Source organism: Nuphar pumila, chromosome 14 (genome assembly GCF_984573655.1).
Source record: "Nuphar pumila chromosome 14, dmNupPumi1.hap1.1, whole genome shotgun sequence".
In the NCBI taxonomy this organism is placed as follows: Eukaryota; Viridiplantae; Streptophyta; class Magnoliopsida; order Nymphaeales; family Nymphaeaceae; genus Nuphar; species Nuphar pumila.
This window is the reverse complement of record NC_143262.1, coordinates 76,085,449-76,105,541: the sequence shown is the minus strand read 5'-3', so window position 1 is coordinate 76,105,541 and position 20,093 is coordinate 76,085,449. Positions and strand designations below refer to the sequence as shown.

The 20,093-nt window shown below is 36.4% G+C and overlaps 1 protein-coding gene across 1 annotated transcript; it reads right to left on the bottom strand.

Annotated features, from left to right (window-relative positions):
- Nucleotides 1-1,386: 1,386 nt before the first annotated feature.
- On the bottom strand, nucleotides 1,387-7,323 carry LOC149817008 (aluminum-activated malate transporter 10-like). Its single transcript, XM_089987003.1, has 6 exons — nucleotides 7,110-7,323; nucleotides 6,557-6,697; nucleotides 4,911-5,183; nucleotides 3,648-3,766; nucleotides 2,643-2,786; nucleotides 1,387-1,857 (listed from the first exon to the last, which is right to left on the bottom strand). The coding sequence occupies exons 1-6, from the start codon at nucleotides 7,321-7,323 to the stop codon at nucleotides 1,387-1,389; spliced, it is 1,362 nt and encodes a 453-aa protein (XP_089843129.1).
- Between the last annotated feature and the right edge of the window lie 12,770 nt (nucleotides 7,324-20,093).

Sequence of the window (20,093 nt, the reverse complement as noted above, 5' to 3'; positions counted from 1 at the left end):
AATTCTTCCAATCGAATCACACCAGTGTCAGAAAATTTATGCCTTTTAGAAGTTCCAACAGTTCATTATTTCGTGTGATTATAGTGCAATTGAAAGAAACATAAGTGGGATCAAGACTTGAGGGCAAGTCTTCTCCAACCAAGGAAGAATGATGCGGGAGCAGAATGACCATATCCAGATGCACATAGTCTATTGGATTATTTGAGATCCATATTATTTAGTTGTTTTTTGAATCATTTGTAGCAAATCTTGGATCCAAGATCGAGGTTTTATTAGATTATGATAAATTTTATCTTTTAGATGGTTATTAGTTTAGGAAGTCAATTAAGATTAGAATTCTTTTCTTATAAATATAGGAAAGGCCTATGAGATTGAACATGCAAGCTCAGAGTTCATATTGAAATGAATTTTATATTTGTTAATTTCTAATTTATTTGATTTATTCCCTACTTTGCTTTAAATTCGTGTATTTTCTAGCTATTTCTCGTATTTCCTAGTTTTTTCTAGATATAATCATACTTGATAGAATTTTCTCATAAATCGAGCCCTCTCGGTTTACATCAGCATCCCATACACCATGGTTTATTGCTTACATCTTAGATGGTTCCCACAATTTTTTCAGAGGCGATTTCTCACATGAACAAAATTTAAAGTGTGCAAAATGGATGGCTGAGAACCAAGGGAAACCGTGATCTTAGTGCTTCTATTCATCTTATGGATGAGTGACATCGGAAGGACCACTGATTAGGGATGTAAAGAGTTTGGATTTGGGTCATATGTAGCCAATACCAAACCCGATTAATTGGATATTCGTTAACCGGACCATGATCAGGGCTGCTTTTGATGTGATCCTTACCCAAGTGAGGTGTGAAGTGGGGATTGAATACGGTTATATTCAATATGATCTAGTCTGCCCCCCTCAAAAAGTGATTGTTTTTTGCCATTGAATTATTTCATTTTTGTTATGTGCTAAAGTATGCGAATATTCTATGTAAAAAATTTGCATGGCGTTGTAGGCTATGTTAGAATTCTTTAAGGAAAGACAAATTCTCCAAATTGAATCCCAAGCATAAAAGTGTGTATGCCTTTTTCTTCTGTCATTTTATTGGCAATGAACTGGTTGACATAATTCCATTGAAAAAGTGGTTGGCATACGCCAGATCCTTGCTTGACTAGAATAAAGATTTCATTTCTAGATCAAATGCTTTCAAAAGTATGGTTCTTTTTTGTTATTGATCCCTATTTCCTTTTCATGTTTCTTTTAAGAGAAATAAATATGCATAAGCATGTTCTGTAGGATGAAATTGCACAGTAAGAATGAAGCCCCTCGTTTTCTCTCCCTTTAATTGGGCACCACCCTTGGCTGAAGCTTCACTTAGTTTGAAGCTAGTGAGGCTCTTTAATTGTGACAATAACATGAGGGCCTTCTTTATCAGAAATAGGATTAACAATAGCATTGTGTTGTGATTTTGCGGCACCGGCAACATCAGTGGGGACATGGCTCTCAAAGCCTGCAAGATCTGATAGTTCATCGACAGCAGAGATGATGCCTTCCATGCGACCAACAACCTCTATGAGTATAGATGCCGCAGTTGCAAGAGGGAGTATGTCCATTAGAGCTGTACTAGTAACAGTATCTTCATATGGATGACTAAGATGAGGATGAGCATGAGTCAGGGACTTTAAGGTAGTGTATAGCTCCTTGATGCCATCATTTATGGTGTCAATGTGGGAATTGATGGCAGAGGATCTTTTCATGGTGTCTATGTTTGATGAAAGCTCTCTCAGAACCATTGCCGATAACGAGCTGACCTTTAAGCATGATTCCTTGAGATGTTGGCGTAGAGCTGGGGGTGCCTGCACATTAAACCCTCATCAATTTTCTTATTTTTGTTGTTGTGCATTCTATTTGGGAGATATAATAGCATCAGTGTATGCACACACTCTCAAAGAGAGAAGAATAAAGGAGGAGAAAGCTTTGGGAAACCCGCTTGCAAAATATGAGACTCAATTTTCTCTAGTGGAAAGCCTGCTACCTCCTTTTTTTTCAATAGATTCCTTTTTTCCTCTCGCTTCTTATCACTTCTCATCGACTTTTCCATAACTTTCTATAATTTTCATATTAAAAAATAATATTTGTTTTGTAACAAGCTTGCATGTTGGTTTTATATCATTTTATACTTGGGTTTGTCTTCTATCCATGATTTATATTGCTTTATCTGTGTTTCCTTTTCATTTTTCAGGTGCTTGCATATAATTGCTTAACAACTGTATTCGGATTCCCGCTTCACATTACTTTTTAACACTCCCTTCCCTGCTTCAGTTTCGCTCATCGCTTCTTGTATCCATTTTGTTTCCTGGTAACTATGATCCAGAGGATGCTTCCGTTATCTTATATTAATGAAGCAAACCAAATTTTGCACCAAAACTGCCCTCTCAACAAAGTGGCTTTTTTTTAAGGAAAACAAAGTTCTAGCATTAGAATCCAGCGAAACAATTTGCGAACCAATAGTTGGCTTAATTTCCCATGTCTGAATTAATTTTTGAATAAAAAATCCTATTTCTATAGAAAATGTAGAGAGAGAGAGAGAGAGAGAGAGAGAGAGAGAGAGAGAGAGAGAGAGAGAGAGAGACTTTTTTACTTTGTATTCGGAGTCTATACATGAATTGAGTGCTTCTACACAGTAAGCACAGCTCCGAGTCATTGCCCCGATCTTTGGATATTGCTTCCATGGATGAAGAAACCCGAACCGCCCATGACCAGGTTCCCATCTAGCAAAGTTTGCCTGCAAAATCATATTTGCCCATTGTAAATAAAATTCTCCAGAGAAAATGTCCAACTATATAAATTTAATCTCATCTCTGTCATAAAAAAAAAAAAATTGAATCTCATCTCACCTGATGACCCATGCACCGATAGTTAAGCTCAACTACACTTAAAAGTATCCTAAATATGATGAAAAAAAAATCGTTTACTCATATATCAAATGGAGTGGAGTACCCATGTTGGCTGAGTCCATGACAACTGTTCAGGGCTCTAATCTGATAAAGACGGACTCATGGTTCAAGTCAATGCTTATCTCGAGTCCGGTTCCACTCATCCCTGAGTTGTTTGCAGGATTTTTTGATAATTCAAAAATCAATGGTTGAGAAAACACAAAATTTTAAGATTTAAAATGTCACATTTTTTTGTCGAGAAATAAGATCCAAGGGTTGATTCTGATTAACCATGCTGAATTCAGGTCAGATTTGATCAAAACAACTCGTGGGGTATGAAGATGGGGGGATGACATAAGGGATGAGCTAACCAATACCAACCCTTTGGGATTTTGTTCTTTGTACTTCATGATGATGATCATGCAATTCAGAATTTTGCTTTTGTTCTTTGAAAAATGACAAATATATTGGTGTCCAAAGTTCTACGTCTTTTATGCACCAACACCAAACCTCTCTCTCTCTCTCTCTCTCTCTCTCACACACACGCACACACACTTATAGCTGGAGAGGAATAACTAATTCGGACATATCACGTGGGTTATTGATCCATTTAGTAGTGGCATGCTTGGTGATGAGTTTTGTTGCAAATTAATATCTGTTTTTTAGGAGAAACCATGTACGTATGTCTATATATTGATTTGGTTTCTCACCAGTGATTCCTCCTTGGCCTTCGAGTCAAGCACGGCTTCGTATCCTTGAATAGAAGATGATCCTTTACTTTTGGGTCCATCTTTTTCTTCCTTCTCGCTAAATAACTCCTCCACACAACCTAAAATTTCACATTACACACTTCAATCTCCATTACAATAGAACTGAACATAAATTAACTTAGGAAGAATTAAGAGCAACAAAAATACCAATAACAACCCGTACAGGGTTAGAGAAAAAGCCAGACCTTGGTGTTGAATGACTCTCGACTAGGGATTTGCAACGGTTGGCTTCAAGCATTTTCAAATGCGGAGGGAGCTCCCTTCCTATGAAGTAGTACTTAGGTTTGCCTCTGCACTTGGGTGTCTCAAGGGAGTTGCACTTGAATTCACTGGAGGACCATGTTAGTGAGAAATCTCACTTGTGTGCTTCTCGGGGGGGGGGGGGGGGGGGGGGGCTTCCTCTTAGAGGCTCCCTCATGAGTTGGCAAATACTCAATGGGAAACTCATAAATCAGATTGAAAGAGCAAGGAATCTCTTTGGCTAGCCGATGTTGCTTATGCCAACATGCAAATGAATCTATTTCACGTCTGTTTTGGGAGTGTGACTACATGAGGCATCTGCTGGACCCTGCATGGGGCAACCTTCACCTTGATTGGGCAGGCGTTTTCCTTCCTAGAGACATCCTGATTGCGCCTCATCTCAACGAAAGAGGGAAGCACTGAAAATTCATTTAGCTAATCTGCTCACTAATGACATGAAGGCTCATATGGATCGAACGCAACCAGTGCATCTTTAGGAAAGTATTTGGTGATTGTTCAGTCACTTTGGACAAGTTGAGGTGAGAAGTTTCTGAAAGGGCTCGGTCTAAATAGCCTGGAAGCTCATTAGACCGGATTGGGGGAACTATGGATTTGAGGGGTCACTTTGTTATTTTGGACCTCAAAGTTTCTACTCTTTTTTCCCACCTGGTGTGTTTGGTTGTTGGGACCTACTATGTATTGTTGTTTTTTCTGTTTCCTGCCATAGTGGGCGTGACATCTCATCACGCCGGGCTATGCCCCTATTGAGATTACTTCTAACCATTAATATATCTTCTTTCAAAAAAAAAAACCACTACATCGTCAGAGATTCTTGGATATGGTCGTCACATGGAATTCATAAGCTGCCAATAAAGCATATCCCTATATTGTGTGTTGAGTCAAACAACAAAAGAAATGGGGGGAAAAAATGAAAGGAAGAGAGGAATTAGAAAAGAGTGGGACCTTCAAGGGAATCTGCAAGTGTCTTCAAGTTGTTCACAATTGCTTGGTGAAGATCTTCCCCTGCCCAAACTGGGCAAATAAGAATAGACACAATCACGCACAGTGAGACACCAATGGCTATGGTGGACAGGCGTTGCTCTGCCAACTCAAACACTTTCTCAACTCGATAGCCAGACACTGACACCAGACTGAATGTGAGTATGAATACCAACACTCCATAGTCATATTTAGCTTTTATCCCTGGAAAGAATCTGGAAAATGTAGATGCCGATGCTGCACAATTGGTTGAAGTGCCAAGGCATTAAAAAAAAAGTGCTGAAAAGGAACATATATAGAGAAGGGGGGATGGTTCCACCCCTTTTCTCGTTTGGTCCCGTTAGGACCTTCCAAAATTTATATTTTCAAGTTTCTTTTTCTCTTTTTTTTGGCATCCCCAAAGGGGTTTGGCCTAGTGGGATGAGGGATGAGATCTATGTCTCTAGGAAGCTGGTCTAGGTTCAAATCCCATGGGCATCACCCCTTATGCAAACCGAAGCGTGGCGACTTCCTGGGGGCAACAAGGGGTAATCCAACAGAGTTTTATTCTGCCAGGACAGAGCAACTGTAAGTACGGCAAGCAGAGCCAGCGCGGTTAGGTCTCTGATCCTGTGAGTGGTTTTTTCATGTAAATATATAAAAAAAGTATTTTTTGCTTGATCTGAATCCTTAGATGTGCTTAAATATTTTACTAAAAAACAAGCTCTTTTCAAATTGATTTGATGTAAAAATGTAAATATTTTATTATCAAATTTTATTATAATATCAACAATTAAATTTTTTTACCTCGTAAAAATACACATCAAAGCATAAAAAAAATCTTAATCAAATTTATGCTCCATATTGATTAAACAATGATGAACACATCTTCTGGTACAGATGGAGCAAAAAATACTTCAAAGTACCATTTTTGGAAGGTCCTAATAGAACCTAGCGAAAAAAGTAGGAACAGCCTTCTTCTATAACACGCACCCATATGCTTTCCAGCATTCATTTAAGAGAACCAGCGCTGCTAATGTGCTGGGTAGAAAAATGACATTTAGTGGCAGTTGCAACCACGCTAAATGTCATTTTTCAAAAAAAAAACAATGCCTCCCGCTGATCCATGTGTGATCAGCCACGGACGTTTGTCCGACAACAGTGGACAAAATGTTCATCCACTGTTACAGCCTTCTTCTATCGTTTATTCGGGACCTCTTGTTTGGTCCCATGAGTTTACGAAACAAAAAAAAAGGGAGATTATTGTGGCGGGTATGGTTGTTTTCAGCATGGTGGGTGATATGGACTGAAAGAAATAATATCTTTTTCAGGGGCATCAAATTCAATTTTGGAAGGCTATGTCAGCGGGTTATGTTTGATGTGTATCTGACTCTTAAATTACATAGTAGAGACGGGGGTTTGAATCTACTTGTACTCTGAACTGTGCACAGTCACCATCTAGATGGTGGCTGTCTTACTCTTATGTTCTTCTCTCATCCAATATTCGGTTGGATGTATTTTGGTAATGTTGAATGATAAATGTTCTCTCTCTCTCTCTATATATATATATATATATATATATATAGAGAGAGAGAGAGAGTTGTAGCATAAATGAGTTTGTTTTTGTTTACCTAGCAGGAAGACCGAGGCTTCAAGGATTATGGGCTCCACCTCATGCCCTGAAAGGTTAGCTACGTAGTGGACACCAAGACCAAGTGCACCAGCTACTAGAGATGCAAATGTTCTATTTAGGCCCTTGCTCAAAGTTCCACCTATAAGCATAAAAAAAAACTTATATAAGTAATTTTTCCTAAACCACAAAACACTTGATACTATTCGTGATTTTAGAATAATGGACACAGACATGCACACGTGACCGCATGCACAAAGGGATATAACCCGTTCACATTTGAATTCATACAATGAAAAGCTCATGCCAGATCCTCTTTTTTACATGTAAATGAATTCAGATATCCATCAAATTCAGATATTTGTAGGATTTGGTAGTAAAAATCAAAAACATATCTACATCCTATAGTTGGATATGGTTTTGGCTTACCAAATGCAACTAAAGGGAATCAAATTCAGTCAGATAAAATCTGATTGATTGACATCCCTACATGCACATACATGTTCATAACTTTGTTAACACACACATATATGCCCACGCGCACACACACTTACCTACGGTATATTCAAAGATGACGACGACGGTAATAATAGCCCACATGGCATTTCCTCCCATGCCATTGTAAAGAGGCCGCATGAAGTAGAAGACAGTGACAATAGTGAGAGCTAGTCCCACCTTAAAGGCATGATAGATCCTTCTGGGATCATCCCTACCCAACTTCATCACCTTCTCCCATATAGTGCTCATCCTCATGCGAACCGTCACCATCAAATCCAATACGCGTCGAGGGACATGTGTGAGGAGTCCAATCCTTTCCTCCTTTCTACTACCTTTCTGCAATGGTGATGTGCCATGAATATGAACACCCCCCCTTCATGGTGCTTTCACACACACATGCACAAGGAATGAGAGGCAGGCAAGGGGGGGGCTTAGGAGCACAAACACACATGCACAAAGAATGAGAGGGAGGTAATTAACGGGGCGTAGGAGCAGAGGTAGGGTACTACTTTTGCTTGGTGAAGCAGTTAGGTGGTAAGGGACATGACGAATGAGGTGAAGGTATGGGCATCACTAGTTACCTATATATACACATGCCATGGGCAAAAAAAGGGCTGTGCTTTGTAGATGCTTATGCCTTTTAACATGTGCTCTTGTACGGATGGAGGACGGACAATTTTCTCTTAAAAACAAATGTGTGTGACTCAACCAAAGTTTGAAGCAAGTGATTTTCAACCCATCTGAACTAGTCTTCACTTAACTCTTTTAAGTAGGGCTGGAAAACGGCTGGAGCAACTTGTGGCTTGGCTTGGTTGGGCTTTCTACGAACTCGTTCGTGTAGGGTGAGCGAGTCACAAGCAGGTTGTTAACCAACAAATGGTGTTAGGCTCAGCTCAGCTCAGCTCATGTAAGCTCTTAATAATATAACATACAGGTTTTAAGAGCAATACATATACAAAAAACAGATTTATACAGCTTCGCGTTTAATGTATACGGCATGTGAGATGTAGGTTTGAAATTCAAAACCCATTGTTTGCGGCTTCAAATTTTACACCACTATTGTTTACATGAGCCAGCTCATGGCTTGGCTCAACCTCAAGCTTGGCTTGCCTTAGTATGAGCACAAGCTGATCCTGTGCAAACTGGGCTCTGCTTGTTCGACTCTTCCACGAGCCTACTTTTAAGTTCATGTCAAGTGCTTCCTTTTCGAGTTCCAAGCCTTGGAGATAGCTAGCAAGGAGAGTGAGAGGAAATTGGAGGCCTGAAAGTGATGCTAACCTATGTTAAAACTGTTAGCATAAAATGGATCGTGGAAGAGCCACTTATTGGATGCGGCCTTGGATGATCCGAAGGGCACTTCAATAGATGTGGGTAGTCGACCTCAATGAGCCCATGCCAGAATGTTGAAAGGTGAGCAAAACCCTTGAACCCAAAAAGAGAAATCACACAAGTATGCGGTACTCAATAATCATATATGCCTTCATGGTAGTCTTCATCAAGCTACCATGGATCTCTCCTATTTATAGGAAGATTTGATGGAGGTCCATAATGGGCACTAGTGGAGGTTCCTAATGAGCATGAATGAACAGTTATGAGACCTCATAACTATCATGTAACCTCCAAAACCCAAGAGTCACACCCATATATGTCCTTTGATGTGCCCATGTTAATATGGGTCACATCTAGGTTGGATTCGGTCTAATAAAAATTTCAACATTCTTCCACTTGACGTATTGACATGAAAAAATACATTATCGAGGTTCATTTCTGTTATCTCGATTCAATTTTTATGTGGGTTCGTATGCTATTATGTATCACAAGAATAAATTATACGAGTCATAGAGATGAACACCTCTATATGAGATATCATATTTTCATGTACTATAGTATTATTTATTTTCAATGTTTAGCATGTTAAAAGTGTCTTTATGAATGGATTGGTCTCTAACTCATTTTATTGGTCTTTTTAATCTTGTTATTCTTTCTTCACAAAATGAGAGACACTTAACAATGCACAAAATCATAGATAATCAATTTAATTTCATAAATGTGATCGCATATAACCATAATGTATTATCATACATCATAAAGAATCAAATAGACTAATCCTCGTTACATGTTAAGAATATAATATCAGAGCTAGCCTTTTAGCAAAAAAATCCGCAGTCATTTTCTTTGTATCAATTGTATCAATACACACTAAATGATTCACAGTACTTTTCTTTAACAATAAAGTACTTTAACTCTATGTGTCGACATGAGGTGAGCTCCACCTATTATTCAAGAAGGACACGACAACTTTATTATCACATAAGATCGTTAGTGGCCTCCCAATAGAGTCCACTATACCAAGATCCATAATAAAGTTTCTGATTCATATGACCTAAAATGAAATCTCATTTAAATTAATAATTTTTGCCTCAATGGTTTTCAGAAATTCTTTCACTGTTCTACAGTGAGAAATGACACCTCAAATAAAGCAACATGCTAAGATTATTTGAGCACTCTTATTTCTCATAAATAACCTTCTGAAAGCTCCCACTTCTCATAGACAACATTCATAGTGATTGTTCTATTCTATATATGAATGGGAGATTGCTCTATACAAGATTCATATCGAAAAGGTAAACATAAAACATTTTATTATTCACCTTTTCTAAGACAAGCATAATAGATTCATTATCTTTCCACTTTGGTAAAACCAATAATATTCAAAGTTGTTTCGCCTTCTCAATTCTCATAAAATTGATTTCAACTAGTGAAACTAGTAGATCATATAACTAGAGGCAATTCAACATTGTATCTTTTGGGTATAAATATACTTCATAGGTGTAAACACCTCAAATTTTCACCCTCATTCACAAAAACCTACCTCCTACCACTGGGACCCACTCTATGCAACCTTCAGGGAACCAACTGGTCGATATCTGAACTAGGGTTGTTCATAGCCCAAATTTTATAATAAATTTTCAATACTTCATCCTACCATCAAGGTTTAATCCTCATTTTGGCTCAATCTCGATTATCAGTTCTCATCCTCAGATGAGAATTTCTAATTCTTTGTGTCTGCCAGGGGTTCGGGATCCGAAGTCCCTCATCCAGGGTTTATATTTCATGTATCATTGCATATCACTGCATGTATTTGGCACATCATCTCATACCATCTCATATCATTTTATGGCATTGTATGCCAATGCATCTCATTTTCGAAATTCAACACTCCTGTTTTTCAAAATATTTAATCCATATTCAATTTTAAAACTTTTCTTTCAAAATCAATTCCAAATATCTAGGTTTTAAATAGATATTTTGCCATTCGTTAACCCCCAGGATCTTATATTCCTTTATTTCAAAATATTTTCTTTATAAAATGATCTGGATTCATTTTAAAATCAGTTTTTAACTGATCTCAGTTCTCATATGAGACCCATCTAGGTGGTGTCACTTTTGGATTCCTTTATTTCTCAAATTTCTTAAATTTTTAGAGTCCTAGTTGGATTAGGACTCTATCTTTTTACTTTTTAAACCTTTTTCAAAATTCTATTTTGATTTTAAAATCAGAGGTAGTCTTATCCCTTATCCGTTTCTGTCATTTTGGCCAAAATCTCAAAGTCCCAATTAGACTAGGACTTTATCACAGAGTTTTAGTTGGATTAGAACTCTATCCCAATTTTATCTTTTACTCATATGTTTCACTTATTTTGAAAACTTTCGCATCTGACTTTCAAAAAAGACAAAAATTTTAGTGTTTCGATCGAATTAGGACTCTACCTCAGAGTCCTGATCGAATCAGAACTCTATCCTGATATCATTTTTTATTTCATTTTCACCTATTTTAAAAAGTCCTTTTTAAAATCTCATCATTTGCTTCTCAGAAAACAAAAAATTCTCAGAGTTCTAGTCGAATTAGGACTCTTCCCTAAAGTCCTAGTCAGATCAAGACTTTGAACCTGACTCCAATTTCTATCTTATTTTCACCTATTTTCTAAAAACCCTTTCATTTGTTTTCTAAGAAAATCCTAAACTTTAAGAGTTCTAGTTTGATTAGGACTCTGTCTCAGAGTCCTAGTTGGATCAGGACTCTAATTTTGATTTTAGTTTTCATCTTCTTTTCACCTGTTTTCGCGAAAAGCTCTCAAAATCTTCTTATCTGTTTTCAAAAAAATCAAAATTTCAAGAGTGTTAGTCGAATTAGGACTCTGTTTCAGAGTCCAGATCGGATCAGGACTCTGTTCTGATCTTTGTTTTAACTTCCATTCTTACCAATTTTTAAAACCTTTTCGCTTGTTTTCGAAAAAAATCTAGTTTTGTAGAGTTTAGTCAACTTAAGACTCTATTTCAAGAGTTTCAGTTGAATTAGGACTTTGACTCTAACTTTGTTTTTCAACTCATTTTATCAAATTCTGAGAAAACCTTTTAAAAATTCCTTTATTTATCTTTCAAAATTGCCAAAAATCTAGAGTTTCAGTCCGATCAGGACTCTGTCCTAGAGTCCTAATCCAGTTAGAACTCTATTCTGAATTTTTGTTTCTACTTCTAGTTTTATTCTCTTAACTTGTTTTTCAAAAATTAGTTCATTTTTCAGAGTCCCAGTTGATTCTGGACTCTATTTCAGAGTTTTGGTTGAGTTAGGACTCTAATCCTGACTGCATTTTCTAACTTATTTTCACTAGTTTTAAGAAAATCCTTCAAAAACTTCTTCATTTGGCTTTCAAAAATCAAAATTTTAGAGTTTCAGTTGGTTTAGGACTCTGGTCTAAAGTTTCAGTTCGCTCAGGACTCTATTTTAAAACCTCTGATTCTCATTTGGTGATCAACTCTGTTTCAAAACTCTTTTTAGTCTTTATTTTCACTTTTTTCAAAACCCTGATGTGGGGCCCACACAGTTGGCGTCACCTCTGGAAGAGTCCTAATTCATTTAGGACTATATTTAGTTTAGAACCTCAATTTTATTTTCAAATTTTCTTTCAAAAGCTTTCCTTTTTAAAATCCTTCATTTCAAAAAAACTGATTTCCAAATCAGTGTTCAACCTTCTTCAAACGGGACCCACCCTGCATGGATACAAAACCCTAATTTTCAATCTCATGTCATTTTATATCATTCATATATCAAAAATACAAAAAATTTACTTAGCTTAGATGTTCTTTTGAAGTTTTTGAGGAAAAAATCATTTTTAACCCTTTATTTTCAAAAATTTCAAAATCGTTTTCTAAAAAATCAAGTGGGGCCTATATTGGATGGCACCATATTTGAAAGTTTTGGTTAGTTTAGGATTAGTCAGTGTCCTAGCTAGGTTAGAAGAGTCAAAAGTGATTTTAAAACTTCATCTTTGCTTTTTAATAGTTTTTAAAACCTTTAAATTTGAGTTTTTAAAAACCGAATATGGTCCCGCCTAGGTGGCGCCACATTTGGAATTTCTTTTTATTAATTAAGTCAATTAAGGTTAGATAAAGTTCCGCTTAGGCTAGAATTCTCCAAAAAAAATACCCCCATGTGCTTATCCAAACCCAATTAGGAAACTTTTTTTCTTTCTAAAATAGTTTTTTTTTTAAATCTATAAAAAGGGGCAAAAAGGGGGGGGGGTCAACCTCTATGCTCTCTCTCTCTCTTTTCTTGCTGCTTCTCTCTCCTCCCAGACATCTCTCCTTTCTCCATTAAAGCTGTAGCAACCCAAGGTGAGACTTCTATATTTTATTTCATTGTTTTTATTAAATTTTTATGCTTTTTGCCATGTATTTCACCATTGCTGCACATTGGTTATGAGATTCCAACCATGTTTTCATTCAAGAATCTCACAATCGATTCAAAAAGATGATCTAAGACTGTGTATGGACATTTTCCATGATTTTAAACTATTAAAATCATTTATATTAATATTTTTTATGTTTAAGCCAATAAAAAGATGAGATTCGTCCGTTTAAGGTCTAATCCCTCTTTCGAAGGCTAAATCAAGTTCTAACCATGCTTTTCCTAATTTTTTTTTTATTTTCTTTCACTGTTTTAAAGTTTATTTTATTCACTCAAGTATCAAATCCAAATTTGTGACATTATTTGCATATTTTTCTTATTTTTTTCACGTTTAGATGAGGGTTTTTCAAGTTTTATTGCTAATATGTGATTTTCAATCCAGGGCACGCGAGAACCGCATTATTTTATGTGCATTTTTTTGTCATAAAAAACTGGTTATTTTAGGGTTCGTTTATGGATTTGTCAGTGATTTCCTGTAAAAAAATTGGATTATTTTGGGTTATAGAACTCTGTCAAAAAAATAGAAAACCAAACCTTATTTTTTAAACTGTGAAATCACTATTGGGATTCGAGAACAACTTGCAGAGGCAATATCTCACTCATTAGAAATCCAATTGATAATTCGTAAGTTGCAGTGGTTTTGTCTTAATGTCCAGTATTTACTATATTGTTTTCATATTTTTATGCATCTGTTTGCTATTTTTCCTCTGTCAGAAGGCAGAATCAGTTTTTCAGAGCTTGTTATACCTTGTTTAAACCCTAGATAGACTTGTGTTGATCTTATCTCCCTAACCAGAAATCCGATTGATGATCCGTAAATAGAAAAATATTCTTATGTGTATCTGCTGTTCACTGCTAAAATTTTATAATTTTTTAATATGATTTATTATATTTACTTGTACCCAAAATTAGATGCATATATTTTAATTTGTTATATATTCGTTATAATTGATCATACATTGCCGGAATGATATCTCCCTAACCGAAGATAATTTTTCTGATCTGTAAAAAGAAAAATCTATGTATTTTTGTCTAGTATCTCTCTATAAATTTTTATGAATTTATATGGTGATTTGATACCTGATTTGGGCCTGACACTGTGACAGGTATGTGCCTGCAGGCAAAAATTGTATATTTTAGGGTTTTATTCAATTTTTGTATTAAAATAATATCAAAAACAGATTTTTTTATTCTATTTTAATTTTATGGTTATCAAAACTATCAATTTTTGTTAATTTTTAAGTTCATTTGATATATCATTTGATTAAATCATGAAAATAGGATGCCCGTAGAGTCTCGATTCGAGTAAAACACTATTGAAAATTACTCTTTTTATGATAATTTGAATTTTTATGCATGTTTTTCATATTTTTAGGGTTTGATCATGTTTATAATCATGTTAGGGTGTTTCATATTCGATTTGTCTTTTATTTGAATCCATTTGAGTCCTAAATCCAAATTTTCACAAAAATATTTTCTTAAAACCCTGATTTCAAGGCCATAGTCTTGTTTTTAGGGGTATTTTTGTCATTTTTCTCTAAAATATGAATTTCAAAGTTATTTATTTTTATTATTTTTTTAATTGTATATCGTGTTTTATTATGTTTATCTTAGGAAAATATGGAAAAAGGCTTATATTCAGATAAATCTAGTAATTTTCAGATATTACTGGATAAATCCAGCAAAGCCAACATTTTTTCCACTAACAAGTTTTTTAGTTTTGCAGGGATATTCAAGACTGTATTTCTTTTTATTTTTATTTATTTAAATTCAATTAGTGATGTAAATTAATTATAAATTTGAAATAAGAATTTACTTTTCTGCTTAGAATAGGTCTGCATTTTATATAGTTTAAATTTTTTAATAAATGTTAATTGTGTGATGGATGATGATTCATGCATATTTCAATTCTACCATGGTCTATACGAATGGCACGTGTACTAGCTTCTAGGGAGTTGATAAACTCGATTGGGTTCGTATTTATGACCATAGTCAGAATACGAACAAAATCCAGATTTATCATCTTCTTTTAAGCCGCAATCAACCTACACTCTTAGGCTATTTTAAAAAACATTGCATATTTCAAATTTTTCTAAATATTTTCTCCTTTTAGAATTAAATGGATTAGATTCAATCCATATCTGTAGCCATAGTCAGGGATATGAGGAAAATCTATTTTATTGAAATTATATAAGGCACATAAACTTCATTTTTCAAACAATTTTCTCAAAAGTTCTTCAGAAAATATTTTCTTCAAAATTGCATTCATTCATCTAAGTTAGATTGCATCATGAAAGGATTTTCATAGGGCCACACACCCATCTCTTTTGATATATTTTCCATTTTTTCTCAGAAAAAATCATTTTTCTCAAAGTTATTTGAATTTTCTCAGAAATCAATCTTCACAACACATCATGATTTCTTCAGAAATCGATTTTCTTTTCTTCAGAAATGTTCTCTCAACATGTTTCATGATTTTCAAAGTATCCTTTTTCAAATATTTCTAATTACTTTAAGCAAACATCATGTTTTCAAAACTGTATTTTCAAAATTTCATGGCGCATGCCTAATTCTTTGTGCATTTAGGAATAAAACATCGATTTAGACAAGTTGAGGAAAGCAAAACACAAGATTGATTCTTGGTTCAATTACCCCTGGTTATGGTGCCAGGATTGGTTGAACCTCGTACCGACATGCGAGTCTCATTCTTCAGAATTATCCTGCATTTTAAAATGAAGGCGAGTTATTTTCAAAAACTTTTTCAAAGGTCAGTTTGACTTGCAAAAGTAAAATTTTGCAATGATAACAATAGGCTGGTGTACACCTAATATTACACTCTGTGTAAATTTGGAACACAATGGCCTATCTTTGGGTAAAATTGTTGTTTTATAAAGTCACACACAATCTCATTATCAAATTTCAATCTCAACACGGTCCAAGAAATCCTTAATCAACAAAACTTGACTCACTTTAGTGATAATCAGAGTGAGTTTATCAAAATCTTTTATCTCAAATTCATAATCTCATGCTTAAATAATCATGAATAACTCAAAAAGCAATATGAAACACACTTTATATCATGTTAAAGTTACCAAAAAGTATGAGATCAATGACAAAGACATGCATTTATGAGTCATATCTAGGATTGAGGTCTTAAAACCATCTAAATTGGTTCTTGAAAACCTTAAACTGGTCACTAAAAGCTCTGAACCAGTCACAAAAACTGAACTGGTTCAGAAAACTACTGAACCAATTGAAAAAATCCCTAAACTGGTCACAGGAGGCCTGAACTGGTCTCAGAAGGACCAAACTGGTCACTAAAAAACCAGATCGGTCTCAAAATGCATGAACCAGTCTAAAAAACCATTGAACTAGTTTCAAGGGTGCCTAAATCGATTTCAAAATGTTTGAACCAGTTCCAAAAACTCCAAAATTGGCCCCAGGAACCCCTGAACTGGTCTCAGAAGGAACATATTTGTTACTAGATTGGTTTTGTCCTTAATGGGTTAAGGGGTTTGGTTTCAGGTGGACTAGATTGGTTACTAACCTAGTCTGCCTTGGAACAGTAATGGGTCCTGAACCGGGTCTTAACGGTCGGGACCAAACCTTGTCCACCTGAAACCCAATGAGTTTGAGTCTCGGACTGGGTCTCAACGATCGAGACTAAACCTGGTCCACCTGAACCCCAACGTGTTCGGGTCTCAGACCGGGTCGAGACCAGACCTGGTCTACCTAGAACCTCAACGGGTCTGGGTCCCGAACACTACAAGAAAAACCTATTTAGCGATGGACATTTGCGATGAAAAAAAAATGTCACAAAGTAATGTCGGATTAGCGAGAGAATGATATTTGTCACTAAAATATCATTTATTTCTGATTTTAGCGACGAAAAATATTTTGTCGATAATCCATCACAACGTAGCAATGGATTTTATTCTGCCACCATATCCATTATAGCTTAGCGGCAGATCAACGATAGACCTATTTCATCGTTGAGTCATCGCCAAATAGCGACGACTTAGCGACAAAATTTTGCCGTCGCGAATCCATCATGATTTTTTCCATAAATCTCTATTTTTTTTCCTTTCTTTCTCTTTTATGTTTCCTCTCCACCACGTCCTCCGAGCTTGCCCCCCGATTCGCCTCCCATCTCCCCCCCCCCATCGCCCCCCTCCCCCGGTCGACCTCATGTTGCCCCATGGCCCGTAAATGTATTGCAATGTTTGAATGTATTGCTAGTATATTTTTTATTTGTTAGAATATGGTTTGTGGAGGACACACTCGTTGAGCACCCAGTGGTATCCAGTCTGAGCCTTCGTCTTCACAGGCTCCTTCGATAGGTATATCATTTAAATAATTGTATACTTGATTAGTTGAAATGTACATTGTGTGAATTTCTAACTCATTATTCTGTAGGTGTTGTTTCGCCTACACATGACCCACCTATGCCTGATGCAGGGTCTTCTCAGTGTGACCCACGACAAGTAATTCAAATAGTGTATATCGATGGTCGACCCTAAGTATTTCATTGTCATTTGTCCAATATTTAACTTATAAAAAGTGTATATTAACAGTAGATTGTTAATGTGTATCTTTTCATGTGCAGTGCGAGGTTTGAGCAGTAAGAAGTAATATGAGGAATTACAAAGTCATTATTGCATCATCTTCTAGGACCGGTAGCGCAATGGAAAGAGTATCCGAGAGAGGTGTTGGACAAATTAATTTCCTCATTCATGGTATGCAATCATTTATCATAACAAGAAGTCTTTTATATTTATGTGTGCTAACTTTCTGAATGTATTTGTAGGTTTTTCATTGCTTCGCGACTGCAAACGCGGAGAAAGACACGAGGGTAGTGTGGCAGAAGGTGGAAGCCAATCATTTTGCTGACATGCTGCACAATATGAAGATTGTAGCAAAAAAACAGCTGGTGGGATAGATGATCTACTCTAGTGGAAGGGCCATGGGCCTCCTACTGTCAGAATAGATTATTGGGAGGGCATGTGCGACAAGTGGGCGATCAATGAATTTCGAAACCGCTCAGCAAAGGCTGCACAAAACCGAGTAGCGATGCCGGATGCACAGCTACACATAAGTAGATCTAGGACTTTTCGAGTTACCAGAAGAAAATGATAACTCATCAATATATATATATATATATATATATTGTCAAATTTGTAAGTATTTTTGCATACTTATTAATCGATTTTTTTTTTATCATGTAACATTGCAGGAAGCAAAAAAAGGAGGCATTGTGCCTTACAAGGATGTGTTTGTTGAAACACATAAACGTAAGAGCATGAGAGATTTTGTATCAGAGAAGGTGAGAGCGACAATAGTATGTATTTATTATATTAATAAACATTGTAATATACAAGTTACTTTGAATTATGTTATCATAAACATTGTAATTCTTAATTATTAATTCATATTCTAATTATTACTTTGTAGGAGTCATACGAGCAACAAATGATACAACGATATGTCGATGACTTCACTCAGCATCCGACTTTTGATCCTGCAGCATGGGTGACTGCTACAGGTGAACCCAAAAAGGGTCGTGTGTTCGGGTTTGGGAGTAACATGAACACCACACCAGTCATTGCCTCCTGCAGCCCGAGCTCACAGAGTTCTCCCGCCAACACCAACTCTTAATGTCCTATTGACCCTGCTGTGTCTTGGGATGGTGTCTGTCAGCGTCTTTTAGGACAAAATGCAACACTTTTTAAATGAAGTCATTTCCAACATTGTCCGTAATGAGTTGTGCAACTTTTTCCAAGACAAGGGAACTTCATCTGCATTCAACATGAACTCAGATGCCCATCAGGTATGCATGATTGAATTACTATAAATTTTTTCTTATAATTTTGTTAATGTCCTTCAATCTATTACTAGTCTATGTGTCATTTATTTATCCATGTACTTTGTTGCATTAGATTAGGTGGATTGCATATAATTTATTTTATTATGTTTTATTTATAAATACTAACATTTTGGTTCTCTTGTGTAGGATGTTGGAGATGATCAGCGTAGAGGAGCTGATGGAGGCATGGAGGGAGGGGCAGATCGAGAAAATGAAGAGGATGATGCCCAAAATCTTGGCGAGGATTAGATTTTTTTGTTTAATTTGTTTGACAAACTTGTAACTAATTATAACTTCGCAAGGACCGTATTTGGTTGTTAAAATTTGCTTAACTTAGCATTTGTGTTTAATTTGTATGTATTTTTTATGTGTACTGTTTTTTTATAAACAGGATATATTAATTGTACGAGAAATTTTTCTAGAGTTTCAAAATTTTTCAAAAAAAAATTTAAATTTTTTATTACAAATTGGCGACGGATATTATCCGTCACTACTTCATTGCCAATTTAAAGCAGGCGTCGGTTTGCGACGAAATTTAAACCGTCGTTAATGTTTTTCGCCATATCTCGACGAAAATTAGCGATGGATACTTATCCGTCGATAAATAGTAGCGACAAAAATAGTGACATATTAAATTCTGTCACATAACCAAATCGGTCTCCATTTAATGATGAATTTGTGACGTACATAATCCATCGCTAAGCCGTCACAACATAGCGACAGATAAATTATGTCGCAATTTAGCGACTAGGGTTCTGCAATGGGTGATATATATCGCTAGTCTGTCACAAAATCCGTCGCAAAGATGTGCGACGACGTATAGAATTTGTCGCCAATACGCATTTTCCTTGTAATGGAACTAAGTCTAACAAGGACAGACTCAGACCTAGTCTACCCAGAACCCCAACGGGTCTGGGTTTTGAACCGAGTGTAACCGGGTCAAACTTAGACCCGATCAACTTGGAACCCCCAATGGGTTTAGGTCTCAGACAAGATCCAACTCAGACCCAGTCCACTCAGCACCCCAATGGGTTTGAGTCCTAGACCAGGTCCGACCAGGTCAAACTTAGACTCGGTCCACCTATTGCCCCAATGGGTCTGGGTCTTGGATTGGGTCCGACTGAGTCAAACTCAGACCTGGTCCACCTGACACCCCAACAGGACCGAGTCCCGGTGCACTTGAAACCCTCAACAGGTTCAGGTATCAGACTGGGTCCGACCAGGTTAGACTTAGACTCGATCCACCTGGAGCTCACAATGGGACCCAAAACCCATAATGGGTCTGGGTAGTGGATCTGGTCAGTCATGGATTTGGTTTGCTTGGAACCCCTAACGAATTTGGATCATACTGGATCAAGCGCATACTCGATCTACCCGGTCCCTCCAATGGGTCTGGGTCTGGATCGGGTCCAGACCCTATCCACTTGG

Bases quoted from the DNA above. Each gene is read 5' to 3' on its own strand.
- LOC149817008 (XM_089987003.1), bottom strand. From the start codon at position 7,323: ATGGTGACGGTTCGCATGAGGATGAGCACTATATGGGAGAAGGTGATG. The intron at 5,184-6,556 runs GTAAACAAAAAC...CCAATTGTGCAG, and splicing joins AGCCTCGGTCTTCCTGCTAG to CATCGGCATCTACATTTTCC. The intron at 3,767-4,910 runs GTCCCACTCTTT...GTGAAATTTTAG, and splicing joins ACTTGCAGATTCCCTTGAAG to GTTGTGTGGAGGAGTTATTT.